Source organism: Myiozetetes cayanensis, unplaced genomic scaffold (genome assembly GCF_022539395.1).
Source record: "Myiozetetes cayanensis isolate MyiCay16 unplaced genomic scaffold, myiCay2020 scf9, whole genome shotgun sequence".
NCBI classification, from domain to species: Eukaryota; Metazoa; Chordata; class Aves; order Passeriformes; family Tyrannidae; genus Myiozetetes; species Myiozetetes cayanensis.
Genome location: NW_026088185.1, coordinates 17,805,227 through 17,822,017, shown reverse-complemented (window position 1 = coordinate 17,822,017; position 16,791 = coordinate 17,805,227). Strand labels below are relative to the sequence as shown.

The 16,791-nt window shown below is 41.3% G+C and overlaps 1 protein-coding gene across 4 annotated transcripts in view; it reads left to right on the top strand.

Annotated features, from left to right (window-relative positions):
• ITGA6 (integrin subunit alpha 6) overlaps positions 1-16,791 on the top strand; it is a 72,076-nt gene that overhangs the window by 34,230 nt on the left and 21,055 nt on the right. For all 4 annotated transcript variants that reach the window (XM_050340180.1, XM_050340178.1, XM_050340181.1 and 1 more), the window contains 2 exons: positions 14,686-14,813; positions 15,210-15,289. In XM_050340180.1, the coding sequence (XP_050196137.1) occupies positions 15,221-15,289 (69 nt within the window). In that variant the 5' untranslated portion in view covers positions 14,686-14,813; positions 15,210-15,220. The remainder of the gene's footprint in view (positions 1-14,685; positions 14,814-15,209; positions 15,290-16,791) is intronic.

Sequence of the window (16,791 nt, the reverse complement as noted above, 5' to 3'; positions counted from 1 at the left end):
TGTTATTATTTACTTAAACATTCTTATTTAGAAAAATATTTAGAAAAAATGTATGCAGAAATGGGACACATAAGTTGGCTTCTCATAAATGTATTTTCTTAAGGCCTAACAAGCAGAGAATAATGGTTTACTGATCTAATTTGTTGCTGTCTGGTGTCTCCACCAAATAAAATAGGACCTTTTCCAAAGTAGCATATTGGGTTACTTGGCATATTACAGCAGTAAACTGCTCACCAGTCAGCGTGGACAATTCTTTTCTCCTCTGTTAAACTCCACCTGTATGTGCCAGAGCAACTGTCAGTTTTGTAAAGAATGCAGTCTGGTAAATTCTCATAAGAGACACCTCATTCATTTCAAAAGAACTGCTGTTTAAAATCAGCTGTTGTTGTTTAAAAGTTTCAGAACCAACCTGGGTCTAGATGAATCGTTCTAGCCATAACTGTAAAAATGCCACATTTTGAGGACATATTCTGTGGAAGGGACAAGGCTGTTGGGCAAATGACCATTTAAAAGCAAGTAAGTAAAGATCCATATTATTGAATGAGCAGATGCTGGTCTGTGCTGTGAAGCATTAACTGGAAAATTAACATCTTATAGTGGTATTTAGGAAGGGTAGGTACAGTAAGAGGCACAGGAGTATTTGAAGAAAGAACTATGCAGAATGACCTGGAAAACATTGAAAAAGTCATTAATTAGCATTGAATATTTTTTGATTGTGATACACATAAGCAGGTTGCTGCTTTGAAGGTAATGGAAGAAGAATATAGCTTAGAAAATAAACATAAACGTGGAAAAAAAGTTTTACTTCCATTTTTAAGGGAATTATTCTGTAGGTGAAAAATAAATGGTTAATAAAGCTCCTTTGGCAACTTTAGCATAAAATGTATTGTATTCATGGTAAAATGCACTTCTCTTGGATTTAAGGTATCGTGAGCGTCCCTTTTCCTAACATTATTTTGAGAATTCCATAGGAGTTACTTTGGAAAAGAGCATTGCAGTTATGATGGTTTAGTTTAAAGGGCAGGCCAAATATATTGTGCTGTGAAGTACCTGAGATAGGTAAAAGGCAAAAAGGTACCAGTTCTTGCATTGTGATTTTTGGAGCATTTACTAGTATGCACTGACCATTTTTGGCTCTGTTGGAGCGTTGGCTGTTTTTTTTTTTTTTGTTTCCTCTTACAGAACTGCATCTAAAAATATGTCATTTCCTGTCGTGTCATGTTTAGGCTGTGTTTGGAAGCGTGAAGGTCTGCAGAATCAAGAACAAAAGAAAGAGGGGTTCACAGGATGCACCCTGTCAAGATGCCATCTACAGCGTAAAAATGTACTCCAGTCCCTCCAGGGTAACGTGGACACATCCTGCCCTGGGTTTCACTGTCAGCTAGCAGGCTTCTAGGTTACTTTTCAGCTGTACTCTTTGCATTTGTTTTATACTTCCAAAGAGTTTGGAGATCTTCTAAGAAGTAAGGAACAGTAGATAAGAACGATCAGCATTGTTGTTGGGTGCTGGTAACCAGTGCCAATAGGAATGGCAGAATTTCTTAAGAGAGACTGAATGTTACTTCAGTTTTAGTGATGACGTTTTTTGAAATGGAGCTGTATGTGCTTAGCCTCTGCCTGTTTCACTTGGCATTGTCACTTTCCTCAAAAGCAAGTTTATAAAATAGATCTTTAAAAAGCAAAGGAAAATAATATTGCAGATATGCTGAGAACGACTCCCCCCTGTAATGCCTGAGGTTGTTTGATCAGCAGCACATGCGTGGGTCAAAGGTCTTCGTGTTTATCCTGGAAATGGTCAAAAGTGGCAACCAGCTGTTGCTGATAGCAAGGACACTATCATCATGTGTAGCTGAATTTTCTGTATCCTTCTTTTCTTATTGCTCTTCTCGCAGTACTCTGCTAAGGGAATTATGAAGATTGGATAGCTGGGTAGCAGTGTTAAATCTGCTGGCTGGCTCTTAGTGATGTATAGCAGAGTGTGTGAAAACATATCACAGCTCATATTGAATTATCTATGATTGTTTAGTGTGGAAATGACATTATTTTCTTGGCCAAGGCGCTAAAATAAGTGTGGTATATTTTTTTCTTACATAGCCAAGTCCTGTAGCTGCTACTACAAATATGGAATAATATGGATTCCAATAATCTTTTCATCCACTCAATTTATTTTCCTGCTGTAATGATGGTAATTATGTAGTGTGGTCCCAGAATATTGCTGAAGATGTTTGTTCTCTCTTCCCAGCTAAGCTGTGTTCCTGCCTATAGTGGGAATACTTGTTGTTGTTGTCAGATGAGATCCAGTCCCAGTAACAGCTGCAATACTGTTTGCACAACTTGCAGCCTACAGGAACATAGTGTGTTAAAAATACCTGTAAACAACTAATTAATTCCAAATTCTGCTCAAGTTAAAATGTGGGGAGTGGTGAAGTGTATGTGTGAAGGGAAGCATGTAAAAATTAAGTATGTGTGCATGTGGAGGAGGAGCAGTATGCAGAGGAAGAGAATGCAGTGGGTTTCTTGGCATAGTCTCAAGTAATTTTGCAGACAGAAAAATCTTGTTCTTAGGTTTTTAAAGCTGGTTGAAATTCTCAGAGTTTGTACATTCCTGTTCAGAGTAAAATGTAACAACTTCTTCCACAAATGTGTGTATTGAGAAGTTTCTTGTGAATATATGATTTAATTCTGATCTATTTGATCAGTGCTTTAGTATTTTGTGGAACATAAAAAAAGGGCTTTTTAAGCATCCCAGCTACGTAGGCATTTGTATGATCTGTTTCTCCTCCAAAAATACCTTATTGGGATGATGCTCTTCCAAGTAAATTGAATGCCTGTGTTTTCAGTTAATTTGAAGGTGTGGGGAGACTCTGTGTTATGTGCCCAGTGACACATCTGCTTCTGTCATTAAGTTCATGGCTGGAAGAAACGCCTTGATTAAACTGTGGATTCTATTATAGGCATTTAACCCAGGGCTGTGATCATCTTAAAACTGAAAGAATAATTTGAACTGTGCCTTTGCATGCAAGTGACTTTTGGCTGTCGAAATGAGTGTTTGATGGCTCTTTGTGTACTTGTTCTCTATAAAACATTTATTAGGGATGACGTATCAGGAAGGTACATGCTTTTTCTACACATGTGGAGTTCCCTGCTCCCACATGGACTCTGTAGTCCATGGCCTTATGGTGGCAGCTGGGTGGGTACAACTTAGCTCAAGAGTGCCAGTGTTGGGGAGAGCTTCCCCTTGGGGTGCTGGTTGGTATGTGTTAATTAAATGTGATGAACTTCTATTCAGACCGTGAATCTGTCAGAGTCACATATTACTATTTCTGTGGTTACGTATCTAGTGCAGAAGGTTTCTACCTGTCTTGGTTTTCTCCCTACAATTTGGAGGGAGATAGTGGTAAGTCTGGAAAAGGAGGAACAGGAGAAATCTCATAATTGGATGTATGAGTAAAGGAACTATGGCTTGTATTAGCTGGGGAGCAGTTGCTCTTCATACACTGCAGGGCTGTGGGATTAATTGCTGTAGCATGTTATATTGCCCATTGATTCTACAGTGAAATGTCTGTCCCTCTTGCTGTACTTTCCTTGTGCCCTTTGATGGTTTTATTATGGTCGTAAATGAAACTGATGTACTTCATTCACTGAAGGAAATTGGGGAATGACATTTCAACCCAAATATTTGTTTTGTGCTGTATTAGAACTGCAATTTTTGGAAAAATGTCCTTTAGCATGTTGATGAACAGTATAAACCTGTTAAGGTTGTTACCCCTCTAACAAGTACTGCCTTCAAATGTACCTGGGCACACTGCACTTTCAGATTTTTTTTTTATTTTTTTTAAGGCAAAGTATGAGAAACTGTTCCCATATTTTGATTGCTTCCATGTTTATTTTCTAAAACGTATACCTAATAGATTACGTGATACTACTTTAATTTTGCAAATAGAGATGCTGTGTGTTGACTCGCTGCTTCATGCAGCAGTTTCTTCTTTGGAGCCGCTTTTGTCTCAGGAGCTGGAGCAGCACTGGGCGAGGTGATGGACCGGGGCCCTGGTGTGGGCCCTGCTGGCAGGAGAGCAAGATTGTGGTGTGGGAGCACCAGGGACGGACAGTTCACTCACGTGTGCTCACACAGCAAGCACACGCTTGCTGATAGCTGGGGATAGCTGGGGACTGCTGGGTCACCCCTGCTGTACTGCAGCTGTCCTTGCTTGCTTGTCTTGCGGCTGTCGGGACCTGCCCCTTGGTGAAGCATCACTTGGTCGTGCCCAAATGGCTGTGGTGGGACTCTCACGGTTCAGTCAGTGCAGACAAGGTGGCCGTGGGCAAGGGCTGGGCTGGAAGGACCAGCACCTTGGCTTCCAAATTGGTTTCTTGAAATTGTACCCTTGTCACTTCTTGAGTTAAACTGCACGTTATTGTAAGAGGATTTCATGCAGTGCCACGCACTGCCAAGTTAGAAAATCTGAGTGAAAATACCTTTAACGTTATTTCTTCCATAAATTTATCATAGATTAATTATAAAAATAACTTTCTATTTTACAATACCAGTTTGTACTCAGATCTGTTCCTGGCATGGGTATTGTTCTTTCTGTTAAAACAGACTGTATAGCTTGTAAAGGAGAAATTAAACCTGTAAGTAATATACAGGTTTTGCTTGCTATTTCGCAATAGCCGTTTGACAAAACTGGGAGGTATCTCCTGATTAAAGCCAGAGAATGGTGTCTGAAATGGAAAACTGGATTTTGAAATGCAACTTTGGAACATACTGTACCATTTCTTCTAAGAAAAATGTCTTGTACCAATGGAAAGGAGATCTGCAAAACTCTGCTTCAAATCCATGCAGGCTGGGCTCTGGACTGTGAGGGGAAAGGGTTTATTTTTCCATGTGACTTCCAGAAAGTCAAGTGGACTTTCCAGAACAACAGGTATCTTTTTGCTTTGTAGCAACTTGCTGTAGTCCTTATTCTGCTTTTGGCTTCTTTTTTCCCCTCCTCTGTCATAATCTGTTTCCTAAAACAGGCTGAAGGAATAAAATGACAATCTTTCAAGTGCCAAGCCTCCAGGCAACAGAGATTAACGGTGTAGTTGGCCCTGGCTTTGCACTGGTAGTTCCAAAATGCAGCTATGGAGTAGCAGATTAGGAGAATATTCAGCACTTAAAATAGCTGTTAATAACATCCTGACCGTGATGGACATCTCTGTAAAAAGCATCATGAGCAAGTTCTCTGCTGACACAGTTACTGGTTGTATTTTGCTGGGAGAGGGTTTTTTTTGGAGGAGTCCAGTCTCATGGTTCAGCTCTACTTCCTTTTAGCAGCCTGAGTGTATGAAGGGACAACCTCTGTGCTAATTAGTCTGTGGTGCTCTTGTCTTGTGACTTGTTTCTGTTGTGGGAAACCAAATCCAGGCACAAAGCAGAGGTGATGCCACCAGTATTCAAATACGACATCTGTCACATTGACCAACTTGAGTGATGTTGAAACACTGTTGGTTAGACATTCCCATCTTCAGTGCTGGTCAGTTCTAAAAAAAGCTGAGAACAAACCAGTGCAGAGGACTGAAAATACAGCTCTCATGGAGGGCTGTAGATGTCCACATTGTGGACATCATCGGGGGGCTCTGCCTGGAGGTTGTAAACGTTTGATAGACTAGTGACTGTGACTGGTGATTTGGTAGTAAATTTTAATCTGAGTCTGAGATAGAGCTAGTTACTCTATTTTCATTTTGTTCAATCTAGTGAAGCTCCTTGCAAGAAGATACTGGGACTGGGAGAGAAAAAGGATGCAGGAGTCTCTCTGTCTAGTCAGGGATGGAGACGTTTCATAGCATTTAGCTTCACACTTTCCAAATTTGCCCCCCTTGTGTGTTATGGAGTCTTTCTGAAAACATAATGAAGTGCAAAGTCAGTGACAGCATTGTTATCCGAGAACAGCGACAATAAATTGGACATTTGTGCTCAATGAAGGCTACAAAATTGGAAATTACTTACACTGCTGACTATTTTATTTCACCTCTATATGGAAATGGTTAATGGTTTGTTACCCAGGAAACACTTTCATGATTTCTACTCCAGTCTGTTAAAGCTCAGAACTGAAACTACTGATGTGTTGCTTTTACTTTTAAAGAAAGGCTGGCAAAGATGTGGTGCCTTGTTTAGGTAGAAGATACCATGGAAAAGGAAAGAATTTAAGGAATGAAGAAATCTTTGGGAGATAGAGTATCTGAACTTGGTGCAGACTGTGGTATTTTTTATGTTTGTTTAAATCAAAAGGTAATTTACTCAGTGGAGCCTCTTTGATGAACAGGATTTGCTTTAAAAAAATGTTGAAGATCTTCTCCCTCCTTTGACTTGATTTCTTTTGAGTTAGTGTTTATTCCAAAATAGAATTGTAATGAATCTCTGATAATTTTTCTTCTCTGAAGTATGTTGTGAAATTTTTATGTTGTCCTTGGATAGTTTCAGTCTGTAAGTGAGGAAAAGAATTTCACTGTGGAGTGAGGGAATAATTCCAGGAGCTTGGAGCTTTTTTGGATTTCTTTTGATATGGTTTTCTCATTTTAACTTAAACTTTCCTTTTGGAAGTGACCAAGGTAGTTTCATGAGGAATACTGGAGGGAGTTCAGATAGCTGTGAGCAGAAACTACTTCCAGTTCTCAGTGTTGTTTTCATTAGCTGAGAATGAGCCACAGCCACCTCTAAACTCAAAAATTACCAATGAAAGCAGGGAGGGGTTTAAAATCTGCACCCTACTGCTTAATATTCTGTAATGTCTGTTAAAATGGAAAGTTGGTTCTGGTGTATTTTGCTTTGGATCTTAACAACTCCTTTGGGGTACTTTTGATTGAATGAAGTTACGCCCTTTCTTCTTGATGTTCCCGTGACTTTTCTTGTTGAATACCAGTTGTTGAAAGCATAAAATAGTGAAGAGAATGCAAAGCTCAATATGCCAGGGGGCCTGTAGACACAAGTGCGGAAATCGGATGGAGGGCCTGTGGTTTGTGTTGCCGTGGCATCGGGGGCGGGAACGTGGAGTGAGGCGTAGACCACGTGGTCTCATTCTTCTACCTGATACCCAAAAATGTTTTGTACAAAGGAAGTACGCCTCCTACCAAGAAACATTCTGTAAATGTGCCCTCAAAGAACATAAGATTTGACCACGGTCCCACCAGCATCATTTTGCACAATTATGGCTATAAGGTATAAAAGTACCTCAATTTTGCATCTAGTCAGGGGATGATAATTGATTTGAAATTGCAGGGACAGATCAATGGGTTTGTCCTCCTCACCCTCCCCAGAAGGGATGCCTTTTGGTAAGCCTCGTGTCCTCAGCTGTGCTGGATGTTGACCTGGGATATTAAGCTTGTGGTTGCAATGTATTGTTCGTGCTATATATGACTGCTCTACAGGTAATGCCTTATCACCAGCAGTCCAAAAGAACCTTATAGGTTGAATTCAGTAGATTCTGCTATTTATGAATCTGATTGGCTCTTGTGGATGTGACCAGCCCTGTAGTTCACAGACTGTTCGTGCATCTGGCCTCGGAGCTGTAGTTATGTTTGCAACACTGGTCAACAGCACTTAACAAACTGACTCCTGGTGCCTACCTGAATGTGGGCAGTGAGTTCCCACTTGATCTGCTTCCTGGAGATGTGTTTATGGAGACGGGTTTGTGAAGCGTGTTTGCTACATACAGTTATCTAAAGGTCTGCCCCAGATCTTGATGAAAGTCGGTAAGATGTCTTGATGCCTTTTCTGAGGCTTGAGTAGTGTGTGGCATAACTGGTGAAATGGAGTTTTTCTTGCCTCATCTGCTTGTTCAGGTAGCGTGGGTGGGTGTAGGGTGGGTGTAGCTGTGCCGTGGGGTTACACAGAGGGATGTGGTGCTATGCTGGTCCCTCTTGAGAGCGGGGCTTGTGCCTGTCCCTGTTGCATTCCCGCTGCACCTCACACGTACAGGTACAACCGGTCAGATGGTGCAGTGCAGGCACCGTCCACCTGAGCCAAAATTACGTCTCAGTGAGGTCAGTTAAACTGCCATAATATCCACTCCTGGAGCTCTGATCTTACAGGATTATCTCATATTTGGCCATCAATCTGGAATTGTAAGGAAGTAAATCAGTCCCTGTAAGCCAGCAGATACTTGTAACTGGCAGTGGGACTTCAGTCATTATCACGTGTTTCCAAGAGGTAATTAAGAGAAAGCAGTAATTAATCTAATTCTAACACAGAGAGCAACTGGACTGATTCATCTGGTTAAAAATTAGAATTTCAGTTTGAAATTGGAATGTGCTTGTTTTAGTTATAACTAGAGCTAAAGAACATTGTAGTTTTATGCCAGAGTATGAGAGAATTCTGATTTTTTTTTCAACACTGTCACTCTATAGACACTTCTTTTAAATTAACTTCTATTAATAGTTCATCATATTGCATTTCTGTAGATTATTGCTGGTGCAGTCTGGTTGGCTCAGGGAAAACCCAATCACTTTATAATATATACTTAAGCAAGGCGAATGGGGAAGATCAGGATTTAAGTAGTTCGAAGCGTCTGTTCCTGTAATTTACAGGAGGAATAGTAATACTTTTTTTGTCTGACTTTTAGCTCCTATGGTAAACATTAGATACTAAGTCATTGTACCTCAAATAATAGAAAGCTAAGGCTGTGACAGGAACTAATGCTCAGACATGTTTATGTTCAGTATACTGTATGGCTGAGCTTATGTTCTCTGGGTAGTAATAAGGCAAACCTGCTATGGGATAGAAAAATCAGTAAAAACATGTCTGCATGTTGGAGCCTTTTGTCTCTGACTGCAGTCTTGACATTGGGGTGTTATTTTGGTATCTAAACGTGGGTTCTGGAGTCTGATTTGGGGCATTTCAGATCTGAATTGAAAGTAGTGACTGTAGCCTTTGTACCCAGACCTTCAGGAAGAAGTCCCAGTGAATAAAATGAACCGTACTGTGATCATGGGTGGAGAGAAATTATGAACGCATTTTTGTCACCCTTTGTTTGCAGAAGAAGTTCTTAGGTTTTAATGTCAGTGTTTCATCTGCCAGTGTAAGGAGATAGTGATGACTAGGAGAGCACCTCCTCACCCCACCCCTTACCTCTTTCCTTTTGCAGAAAGGGGTTCTGCTTGCCACTGAGAAAGCTAAAATGAAACATGCATGGCTGCAGAAAAACCTAACCTGTCTTTAGCATAATGAGCTCAAACTTGATTAAAATTCTTCTATTAAAACACAGCTGAGTAAGTAGCCATACAGTGATGACTGGAATGTGTCCTTAGTCCGTATGGACTCTGTTGAGCACGTAGCATGGCTCAGAATAAAAGCTGATTCATTTGGACTACTGATTCAGTCATGCTGAAATTCATGCTGATGCATGGTCCACGTCATACTTCTTGAATTTTTAAATTAAGTAATTTGGCTTTTATGATAGAATTTTGATTTTTCTAATATATCTCTTAAGCAGTAGACAAGCTGAACAGCAGCTCTGCTGATCCCAAGTCACAATGTGCTTGCAAAGGATTTTTGTTTTGCTTTATTCATTCAGCCAAAGATTAGATGCATGTGACTTTCTTACTTATGTTCCTAATAAAGTGATAATCCTCATAATGTTTATAATCCTCATGATCTTCAGTAACCTGTCTTGCAGAACATGGGAGCATAGGTTTAGTCTTCTCTGCTGTGGTCTGCGGGACAGAAAAGTAGTAAAGAAGTACAAAGGAATTATGCCTCTTTTTAATGGGTCTTACACTTGAACTGATCTAATCCTTTGCAAGCGCCTGCTCATAGTATGTGCACTGCTGTTGAACTGCGTTGTAAGGACTTGCAGTGATGGATTCAAGATTTTTGTACTTTATAAACCTTGAAGACTAGTGACAGGATTCCTGACAAAAGTTCTTTGAAGTCTGGGAAGTTTTAAATAAGTCTGCTTTGAGTTACTTTGTTTATACAATGGAAATAAGTTATGCAAGATTAGGGGAAAATAACTTACACAAGATTTGTATAGGGGGATATGGGCATCGGAAAGGATCTCAAGTCGCCTGCTTCCTTTGAGATCATGCTGGGTTGATGCTTTTTTTTTGCCTTTTTTTTTTTTTTTTTTTAATGAAGACTGAGTAATCTGCTGATCTCAGCAGGTGTCTGAGATGCCATAGGATGTTTGGGGCATCTTATCACAGAATATGCTGAGTTGGAAGGGACCCACAAGGATCATCAAGTCCAGCACTTAACCCTGCACAGGACCATCCCCAAGAGTCACACCATGTGCCTGAAAGTATCATCTGAATGTTTTCTGAACTCCGTGTTAGTGCTGTGACCACTGCCCCGAGGAACCTGTTCCAGTGCCCACCACACTTGGGGTGAAGAGCCTTTTTCTAATATCCAGCCTAAATCTAAACCTGACACAATTTCAGGCCATGCCTTTGGGTTCTGTCACTGGTCACAACAGAGAAGAGATCAATGCGTACCCCTCCTCTTCCCCTCACAAGAAAGTTGTAACTGCAACGAGGTCTCCCCTCAGACTCCTCCAGGCTGAACAGACCGAGTGCCCTCAGCTGCTCCTCATACGGCTTCCCCTCAAGGCCCTTCACCACCTTCATGGCCCTCCTTTGGACACTCTCCAATACCTTAATATCGTTCTTATATTGTGGTGCCCAAAACTGCCACAATATTCAAGATGAGGCTGCCCCAGTGCAGAGCAGAGCAGAACAGTCCCCTCCCTCGAGTGGCTGGCGATGCTTTGCCTGGTGCCCCCCAGGACAGGGTTGGCTCTCCAGGCTGCCAGGGCACTGCTGACTCACATTCAGCTTGCATCGACCAGGACCCCCAGGTCCCTTTCCATGACACTGCTTTCCAGCATCTCATTCCCCAGTCTGTGTGGACATTCAGGGTTGCCCCATCCCAGGTGCAGAATCCGACACTTCCCCTTGATGAACTTCCTATGGTTGGTGATTGCCCAGCCCTCTCATTTGTCCAGGTCTCTCTGCAGGGCCTTTGAGGGAGTCAACAGCTCCTCCCAGTTTTGTGTCATCTGCAAATTTACTTAGTATCTCATCCAGTCCTGTTTCCAAGTCATTTATGAAGATGCTGAAGAGCACAGGGCCCAAGATGGAGCCCTGTGGAACCCCAGTAGTGACAGGTCTGATGTCACCCCATTCACTGTTACCCTCTGTGCTCGACCAGTGAGCCAATTACTCACCCACTGTGTGATGTGTTTATCCAGCTGTGGGCTGGACAGTTTGTCCAGCCGGATACTGTGACAGATAGTATCAAAAGCTTTACTGAAATCCAAAAATATGACATCAACTGGCTTCCCTGGATCAACTAGGTAGGTTACCCTGTCATAAAAGGAAATCAGGTTTGATAAAGCAGGACTTTGCTCTTATGAAGTCATGCTAGCTGTGGCCAATGAGTGTGTTGTCCTTCAGGTGCTTTTCAACACTTCCCAGAACAATCTTCTCCATAACTTCACCAGGAACTGAAGTGAGACTGACAGGCCTGTAGTTTCCAGGTCCTCCGTCTTGCTCTCCTTGAAAATCGGGACAATGTTTGCCAGCTTTCAGTCAGCTGGGACTTCTCTGGATTCCCAAGGCCACTCAAAAATCATCAAGAGGGTCTTTGAGATGACACCAACTGGAGCAGCAGATCCCACACAATTTCAAGGTCAGCTGGGAGCTGGCCATTCTCGCAGTCATGATCCTCCAGCTCAGGGCACTGAGACCCCCTTGGCCCATCATCCGTGTTGAAGACAGAGGCAAAGAAAGCATTAAACAGCTCTGCCTTGTCTCTGTGCCTGTCTGGGAGGTGACCATCCTCATCCTGTAATGGGCCAATGATATTTCTACACTGCCTATTGCCATTAATATATTTGAAAAAACTCTTATTATTGTCCCTGACATTTCTGGCAGCTGCAACTCCAGCTGACCTTTGGCTGCACAAATTTTCTCCCTACAGTGGCAAACAGAATATCTGTTCTTCCCATGTCACTTGACCTTGCTTCCACTGGGCATACACTTCCCTTTTATGCCTTATTTCCAAGAGAAGATCCCTGCTCAGCCAGGCCGGCCTTCTGCCTCCAGCAGACCTGCTTGATTTCCAGCACTTGGGAATTGCTGCTCCTGTGCCCTTAGGAGGTGATGTTTGAAAAGTGACCAGCACTGATGGACCCCAGCACCTGCAAAAAACATTTTCCCAGGAGACCTTACAAATTTTCTGAGCAGTCTGAAGTCTGCTGTGATCATGTCCAAAGCTGAGGTTTTACTGGCACTTTTCCTTCTGTCAGCAGAGATTTTAAACTCAGTCACCTCATGGTCGCTGTTGATATCAGGTGGCACATCTTTCCACTCGATGTTCTGTTGGCTGTGCTGTTTATTCCCTCATGCCTCAGCAGATCTTCCCTCTGACCGAATCGTCATCAAGATCACGGTCACATCATGGTGTGCTGTAAAAGGTATCATTTAGCTGGGGAGAGGATAGAGTCTCACTATCCCATAGAAAGGAACCGGCTCATAATTTTCTTGATCTAGCACCACTGCTGTCAGTAGAACAGCTGCAGATGGAATAATTAAACCAAATTAAGGATTTAAAATCAAGTTGTGTTCACAACGTTGATCAAATTTGATCAAATTTTTGTAAGTGAAGTTCAGTACGTCATATTTACCCCCCCCCCAACTTTGAATTAAAAGCAGAAGTAATAAAAATTCTTTAAGTTAGGAAATCAGTGCTTCTACTTTCAAAAACTTATGGTGGTTAGTGTTAAAAAGAATAATTTCATCTGTCTTTCCCTGGGCAGTAACAGAACTGAGGAGAAAATGTATTTATTCCCACTTAGTAATAGCTCAGAAACAGATGCTTTGCAAAAGAATTGCTCCAAGAGATGACAGTTGAATGCACTGTTGCCAAAATTGGAAAATGAAGTTATTAATGGCCTTTCTAAAAGCAGCGTTGTTTAGATTACAAACTCTTGTGATGACTGCTACATTTCTGAAAAAATGCTTGAAAAATATGGCAGACATATCTAGTGGGAAAAGCAGGAAACACTTTAAACTAAAACCCACCCACACTGTGTGCCCTGCTTTTATATGTATATGGGTCAAAAGCAAATATTTTCCCTGAAGGTTTCAGCATTCAGGGGTTTACCTTCTTGAGGAGGACAAATTATGGATTGTGGGAGAATTTATTTCTATAAAAGTGGTGAAAATTTGGTTGTTTTCCAGACATTTTACAGATGTAATTTTGTGCTTTAAAACATCAATTTCAGGTGTACTTTAGGGACACTGAATGCATATTTTCTTAATAACAAAACGTATGTATTGAACGTAACTGATTCAGTCTTAACTGTTAGGTATGAATGAAAGTGAGTCTTGTTCTCAGCAAGGATAGCATTCTGGGGGACAGCAGTGTGTGCTTTGTCCTATTGCCCCCAACAAAGCATGCAGAGAAGCTTTTCTCTCGAGCAAGACTTTATAGTGGGAGGGTTTGAGGTCCTCCTTGAGCCTTGCGGATCTGACTGTGATTCCAGCTTTGCTCTCCTGGACACTGTAATGTCAGGGGTATCTTCTCAAAAGTTTTTTGTACGAGGGTCAGGAAGCACATAGTCTGGTTCAGCATCCATCCATCCATCCATCCATCCATCCACCCACCCATCCATCCATCGCACCTGCAGTGTTGCACCATCCACACGCCATTCTCTTGTCCTCGGTCTTTCGGCTGAGCACGATGTTTCTTCCACAAACTATTGCATACTGGTTGCTAACTCGCTTCAGGCAGCTGCTTCTTCTTTCTGTGTGTGACATTTCAGAGAAACAGACAATATAAGAATTTTTTTGACACCCCTTATTTTGCAAGTAAATATGTCTGCTGGTGGTTTTGTGATAATACTCATGGTGTACAGCTGATACAGAGAAAAGTTTCCTTTACTCAGTTTTTCAAATAAGAACTTACCACATTTGTTTACCAGAACAGTGTCTAAGGAGGGATTGTTAGAGAAGGCTTTTTATAAGAGAAATAAGTCCTCTGTGGGCCTGTTCTTGATGAGAGATTTGTTGGAGAAAAATTTTCAGCTTAAAAATGGAGTATCTGTCAAAGGAGAGGGGAGTGCCTGTTTGTACAGAGCCTGGAACAGTTCAGTGGATAGTTGCTTGGGCCAGGAGGGATCTTGCTTTGATCAGAGATACCCAGGTGCCTTTAAATTCAGGCGAACAGTGTCACAGGACTGGTGTAAAACTAGAAGACAGCTTGAAAACCAGTTGTATTTACTGTTTTGGGGGGTTCTGGTTATTTTAGAAACAATGCCTTTCCTACCCTTACCAACAATTTCTAGTAAGGCAAAAAAATACCCCACTTGACTTCCTGATAGAAAGATGGTGTTGCAAAATTGCTGGACACCTCCTTTACTTTTATCAGCCACTGTCAGTGAATATTGCAACAGTAACAGCAGTAATAACAATACAGGTACTGCTTTGCAGGGCCAGTAATTGCATAAGTGTTACTCCTATACAGCTTTCCCCCTCCCTATTTTTTTTTTTTAAGAGCAGTGCTGTAATGTAGCTTTTCATCCATCTTCAACTGTTGGCATGTCAAACCTCTAGCAGCACGATGAAAACACTTTCTGATCCTGTTGCCTTCCTCTTTTCTAACATTCCTTCTACAGATCTCTTTAAATTATTTTGCTTTCCCTGCAGGTTGCTGGTTGGAGCTCCTCGGGAAAAGGCCTTTCCAGCCCAACAAGCCAACAGAACAGGAGGACTGTACAGCTGTGACATTGCATTTCCAAATAAAAATTGCATACGTATCAAATTTGATGAGGAGAGTAAGTTTTTCAGTGCTTTTGTTTTTAATTTCAAGAGTTGTCTGAGGTTTCTTGTTTGATGTCCTTTCCAGAGGCAGTGTATCAGACAGTTGCTTCTAGGAATTTATACGTAACTCCTTTTTGCATCAGAATAAGTTGTAGCTTAATTGCTATGATAGTATGAGATGCTTTAATTTTGGTAGATTCTTACTCTTTTGTAAATTGATGTAACATGAAGTAGTAGTCTAGAAGTGTTTATTAAAATGGATGTTGTTAGTGATAAAATGTACAGACAGTGCCACCTGCAGACTGTCTGGTGTTCTGTGTGAAGTGCTTCTCCTGACAGACTTCAGGAAAAAAGAAAAAGAAAATGCACTTAACTCTTAATATTTGAAGTTGTATTGTGATACTCTGCAGCTGACCCGAGGATGGAGAGTAAAGAGGACCAATGGATGGGTGTAACTGTCCAAAGTCAGGGGCCAGGAGGAAATGTGGTGGTAAGTGTAAAGGACTAATTATAAAAACATTTGAGATCTACTGTAAATGTTCTGAATGGTCTGTGTTTCTGTGCAGCTTGCTGAAAGGTAACTTGCCTAAGTTGATTCCTGTGATTCCTTGTAGGTAAAGACATAAATGTCTCCTTAGCAAAGTAAGGCACTTAAGACTGTAAGAGCTTTAATCTCTTATAAATTTCTTATAAATCTCTTATAAATAAATTTAATCTCTTATAAAGAGATTTAGCCTGTCTTATTACCTTTGTAACAGTCTAGGATGGACAGTTTTCAAGGGCGCCAGTTACTTTTTGTCATATACATGTTTCTTTTAAATATCAAAGAAATAGGGAAGAGTAATGTAGTTCATAAAAATAGCAGGCTGTCATCAGCCTCACTTTACCTTTCATCAGGGACTTTGTCTGAGTTGCATCTGTGAATTAATGGGGTCATGACACTGCAATAAGACAACTTAACTATTCTTAATTTTATACAGTACAGAGATACTCTTTATTTTATGCTAAACGGAGAAAATGCTTTTGGGACTTACTGGGGCATGTTATTTTTTAAAGTCTTTCTCAAATAAACCTCTCATGGTGCTGCGGGATACCAGCTACATCATAAAATAGCTGTGCAGTGAAGCTTCCCCATCTAATTATATTCTTGCAGGTTAATGTCATTGCTTCCAAAACTGGAGGCAGGTGACTTCAGCATGTGAATTTGGTTATTTAAGGGTATTTATGGGTATAGAGACAGTAATAACTAGATCCAGTCTGCCTCAGAACCCAAGGGGGAGAAAAGTAGATGTAAGCAGTCCTGTTCATCAACTAATGCTGTCTTGTCTTTTCTGAGAAGGAACTTTTCTTTGTGAGGGGTAAATAAGAAATGCATTTATTAGACAAGGTGTGGGCAACCTGGAGGTCACTGTGCAGCAGGACAGTACTACAGTGGGAGCAGCTGGGTGTTTGCCTAATATTTAGGCCTTGATAGGAACCACAGAAAAGGTTTGTCAGCTGAGAAACCTGACTTGCTTGTGCTGTTCACACATCTCTTACATCTGGCTCTGCAAGGAATACTGCTGGCAAAGGGGTTTGATTGTTCACATTTTTTTATAATGGTTTGGCAGTTACACTGCTTTACCCAGTGGCTATTCATCCTTTGTGTTAAATATTTGATTAGGATTCTGTTCCCAGGGGAACAGTCTAAAGGGGTAAGGAACAGGATGTGCTTAGTGCTGCAGCTCTGTCCCAGTGACAGTTACCCTATAAGTGGAACATCCAGCGTAGGAAGTAGGATCAACTTCCCTTCCCTTTGCTGGAAAAGCTTTCAGCCTCTGCTTAGTGGCACTTTTCTGGAAGGGGGAGTTCCGAATGGTCTCAGGTAGATGGTTGTTGAACCAGCTGCTCATGTCCTGAACACGCGTGTAAGTCACTTAACTGAGAGATGCTGGGAAACACAGATACTTCTTTCTTTGTGTGAGAGAGAGTGGTTCTCTCCTCACTCCTTGA